Raw genomic sequence first — 4,538 nt, forward strand, 5'->3', positions numbered from 1 at the left:
GATTGATAGGTCGAAAAATCGGGCAGGCTCGTCTATTTTAAAATAAATTCAATAACTCCGTATGATTTCCGTAATGATTTTTAAACCTATAGGTACCACACTTTTTTGGGACAGCAGAACAAAGGGAACCGAAGCGACCCGCTGCCCCTGAGACAACACAAGTGGGTTATGATTTTCAAATTTCTAGAACAAAGCCTATTATTTTATCAGTTTTTCTTAAAGATGAGGACATTTTGTGCTTATTTCTGAAAGAAAATCAAAATCGTCATAAATCGACATGGCACTCTTATGCGAATCGCGGCAGTTCGGTTGTTCAGTTTTATTTTTATTTTATCGAGGTTTATTTTATGTTTTAAGTCGAATTAAAACAGAATTACTGCATCGTTTCGTCCTGCGAAGCCGGTAAAATCCTATCCAAAACAGCTTTATCCTAAAAATGGAAATGGAAACCAAAAGTTCAGTAAATTTGAAGTATTATGATTTTGAAAAATTTTGTTACCGTATTGAACCACATCGTATTCGGTCGAAATATCATCCTGGACAAGAATCCCATACTACCCACGGGCCCCATCCCATGCATATGCAGATGCTTAACCGTCGTAAACGGAGGAATGTGAAACCCAAACAGTGCCTCGGACAAATCAATCTGGTACTGATCCTTCAAAACGTTCCCCAATTCGGTTCGCATCTCCTCCACTGTTTTCCATGAGATGCGAAAAAAAAATTTCGATAAGCTATCTATCCAGTACACAATCAAATGATATTAGGACTAACACAAAGGCCGTTCGGCAGCGGTCAACGAGCGCACATCATCCAGGTGATACTTTGGGACGGCCAACAGATGATGCTCTGCCGCCGGGCGGATGTCCTTGAATATGCAGATGCGCTCGTTTTGGTACACAATTGAAGCGTTTGGATCCTGCCCTGTGGTGATTTTGCAGAAAATACATCTCTCCAGTACCGTGCGGGTTGGTGATGTCATTTTCGGCAAGGGTTGATTAGTATATTGGATCCTATCTAAACAGAGGTTACTGGAAGGACGATAGACGACTTTTAAGCTATCAGCGTTGATTAAACTAACTTTATCACAGATTGGTCTGCAGGGTGCAGTTATGAACGTCGTGTGTTTTGAACTTTGATCAGTTGTTTTTTTTTTGCAAAACTTCTTGGTGCACCTCTGTGCTGTAATAAAAACTTAATACGAACTTGTATGCAACTAAACAGGAAAATGCATTCCTACCGGTACACTGAAAATGGAATAAATTAATAGTGAACAAATAAATTATAATGTATAAAAGTATCGGTCTATTGTAAATATAAGGTCTAGTTGGATGTAGCTTCATTCGAATCGAATACCAATACAGTTGAGACATTATTCAGGAGAGAAATATTCTTGATTTTCCAAGGTATAACATATTCATGATATCATCAGGTTTTTTATATATTCTTTGCAAAAACAGCTTGTGATCAAATTCAGGAAACTACCCGTCCTTAACGTTTATCAAAGGTTTCACTATATGTCTATTTTATTCCAAATAACCTCTTATAAATACATGGAATAATCCTTTTTTATCAATTTGTATGCAAGGCCTACAACTTGCATTTCACAGTTCTCGAATTCACTTTGTCTTCATTGCACCATCTAATACAAGTTGTCAAACAGGCGTACTACAACTAACATAAAAACATTTCAAGTGATAAATCTGTGAATCGACACCAAGCAACATACTTCCAAGAACATTGAATATCTACTTGCGCGTTTATCAATTATTTAAAAACAATCATAACTTTTTCTGTAACGAAACGATACTTTTTAGTAATCCTAATTTATCATATGGAGGGTTAGGTTAGTAGTAATTGAACGTCCAACATCGAACATAATCTCTCCTGCCAAACTATGGGCAATTGAGTGTAATTAAGAGCAATTGTCTCGAAAGAATGAAGCACAGCAGAAAATAGGGCTGAAAATTGTGCGTTAGGTGGCACATCATCCACTGTCCATCATGTCGGACATCAAATTAGATGTGGTTGGTATTATATGTTCAGGTGAGAAGTATAACTAGTTGAATGAATGTTATCAAAATTTCAGCCAGCCGAAGATGACATGGCCACCCGTGTGTTCTGGGAGATTCTATCTCCCTTGGGCTACATTCCACAACCAGTGAAGGAAGCCCTCCGATCTACGGGTTTCGACAATCTTCTATCGCTGTCGGCCATGCGGGAATCCGATCTGGACGAGATCACCACACAATATAAATTACCAATGGGTCACCGACGACTGATACGGGTTCTTTCGGAACGTATCAACCAATTGGGCATGGAAGATCTAACAGCGAAGCTACTACGAAAGTTAGACCGCCAGGCAACTACCATCGTCAAGGTGTCCAAGCCTACACCTCCGAATCCAACGAGCAGCGATTCCCGGGATGAACCTCCAATCGCTACTCGACCTGTTCCCTCCCCGGAAATACTAGTCGAAATGTATCGTACGAAGTTACAGCAGAATATTCTCTCGTGGTTAACCACTCATGGCGAAGTTGGATCGAAGGAAATCGAACTACAGGACATCAACATCAATGTATCGATGTTGGAAGGCAAACTTCAAGGCTCTGTCATCTGTCCGTTCTGTCGCATGGAAATCAAAATCTACATCCGGGCTCCGGATGCGGACAGCAGCGGTGCCATTGCCAACTCAAACTACATCAAACATTACAACCGGATGCACCGAAAAACTGATGCCTCCCAAATCACCTGCCGCCAGCAGTTGGAATACGTCGTTCGGGACACCTCCGCCGGGAAGCATGATGTCCCTGGAGCAACACCAACAAGCTTTGGCGCATTTACACGCTGAACAGCAGGCGGCGGCCTACGCAGCGGTAACGGCTGCCGCCAGTGGCGGTAGCGGTGGAACTGCAGGCAGTAGTGGTGGTGGACAGCTACCCAATCCAGCTGCAGTTTACGAACTGTTGTTCAAACAGGAATCTAACAGCTGGGACGATTGATAATAAAAGAGTTACGCGAAGCTTCACATCACTCGGCATTAAGTGTATAGAAAGTAAACGACTAGAGAGAGAGAATCGTGTTATTTCGTGATTAATTGGTTGATTGTAGATCGTTCGGCATTATTTATATGAGTTTGAAATTAAAAAAAAACTCAATTACGTTATTGGTCTTTGATGCTTTCCTTGAAGCATAAGCAGTTTAGCAGTTTTTGCTATTTTTTGTCAAGATCAAAGATAGAAACCTTTCTTCAGAATCATAAATTTTTTTTTTAACAGCGCATAATGCCAAACGACTTTGCATAAGGTCAAACGATTATTAGGCCAAACTTTGCAAATTCAATTGGAAATTTAAACTTAGACCTAAAAAATATAATTTGCTTTAAAAAATTAGCCTTTAGCTGATAAAAAAAAATTTTCAACAGTTGAGAAAAACCTCAATTTCATCTATCTGCTACATACGGAATTGTGATGCCCCAATTATAGAAATACGTTTACTGAATGTAGGATTAGGCCACCTCGCGAAATGAAATTCATACGAATTCAAAAAATTATTTTACACCGAGAATGTTTTTGGGTAGTACCAAAGTGTTATGTGTCTTTCAATGTAAATTTTTGTTTGGATATTCCTGCTTTGAGAAATATGTAGTCATTGAGGGCAATATTATTTAACGGACTTTAGTAATATGCATGAGTGAAATACTTGATTGATATTCCAACATATGCTTAATAAACTCAAATATGTATACATATTTATTGATAATAAAATACGATGGATTTCCTCTTAAATTGAGAAAGCCCATGACAGGTATTTATAGAAAAACAAATCTGCACGGTATAGTAAATAAGAATAGACGCACAGAAAACAAACTAGTTAAATAGTAGGCTGGTTCAAAAAATCGATTTTGTTCCACAGCGCTCGTCTGATTCTTTATCATGTTCTGAGTTTTCTCTGAAATTTGAGCTCATTTCTCGAGCAACATATGATTAGGGCTGAAAAACCAACAAAGCTGAACCGAGAAAAATGAGGTTCAAATTTTCTGTGACTAATTTAATTCATTTATTGAAGTAGAAACTCATTTCATTGCCGAAACCATGTCAATACTATACGTAAATGGTTATATTATAACAGCAGATCAAGATTAATTGAAAAACCATTCGAAATCTACAAAATTTCAGCTAAAACAAAAATCGCGCCGTTTACTCGCATCACCGGCAACACGTCTGGTTTTTAAGCCGTTTGTTTAGATTTGTTAGCCAGAGCAGTTCTGCTATGCGATATATCGAAAACCTAGTAAGAATATACATTTTAAAATAACTTGAAGTTAGTTTTTTTAAATAAACAATATAAAATGAACGGCCCAAAAACCAAAGCAAACATTCCGCATGGTAGTTAAGGGCGCCAACAAAGGACTTAAAAACCACAACGGTGCAAATGGTTCATGAGACGTTCACTCAAAATAGCTATCAATGTGTTTCTTAAGAGATATCAAGTACGGAGTTTTAACTAGCATGAAGAATAATTTACAAAGCAATCGT

General features: G+C 38.4%; 1 protein-coding gene and 1 pseudogene across 1 annotated transcript; one reads left to right on the plus strand and one right to left on the minus strand.

Moving 5' to 3' along the window:
* Positions 1-270: 270 nt before the first annotated feature.
* Positions 271-1,214, minus strand: LOC134204324 (adenosine 5'-monophosphoramidase HINT3-like). The gene is made up of 3 exons (XM_062679149.1): positions 775-1,214; positions 500-696; positions 271-430 (listed from the first exon to the last, which is right to left on the minus strand). The coding sequence occupies exons 1-3, from the start codon at positions 980-982 to the stop codon at positions 374-376; spliced, it is 462 nt and encodes a 153-aa protein (XP_062535133.1). The 5' UTR covers positions 983-1,214; the 3' UTR covers positions 271-373.
* A 401-nt stretch (positions 1,215-1,615) lies between these two features.
* LOC134204323 (uncharacterized) lies at positions 1,616-3,767 on the plus strand (annotated as a pseudogene).
* The last annotated feature ends 771 nt before the right edge of the window (positions 3,768-4,538 follow it).

This window comes from Armigeres subalbatus, unplaced genomic scaffold, assembly GCF_024139115.2.
Source record: "Armigeres subalbatus isolate Guangzhou_Male unplaced genomic scaffold, GZ_Asu_2 Contig515, whole genome shotgun sequence".
Lineage (NCBI taxonomy): Eukaryota > Metazoa > Arthropoda > Insecta > Diptera > Culicidae > Armigeres > Armigeres subalbatus.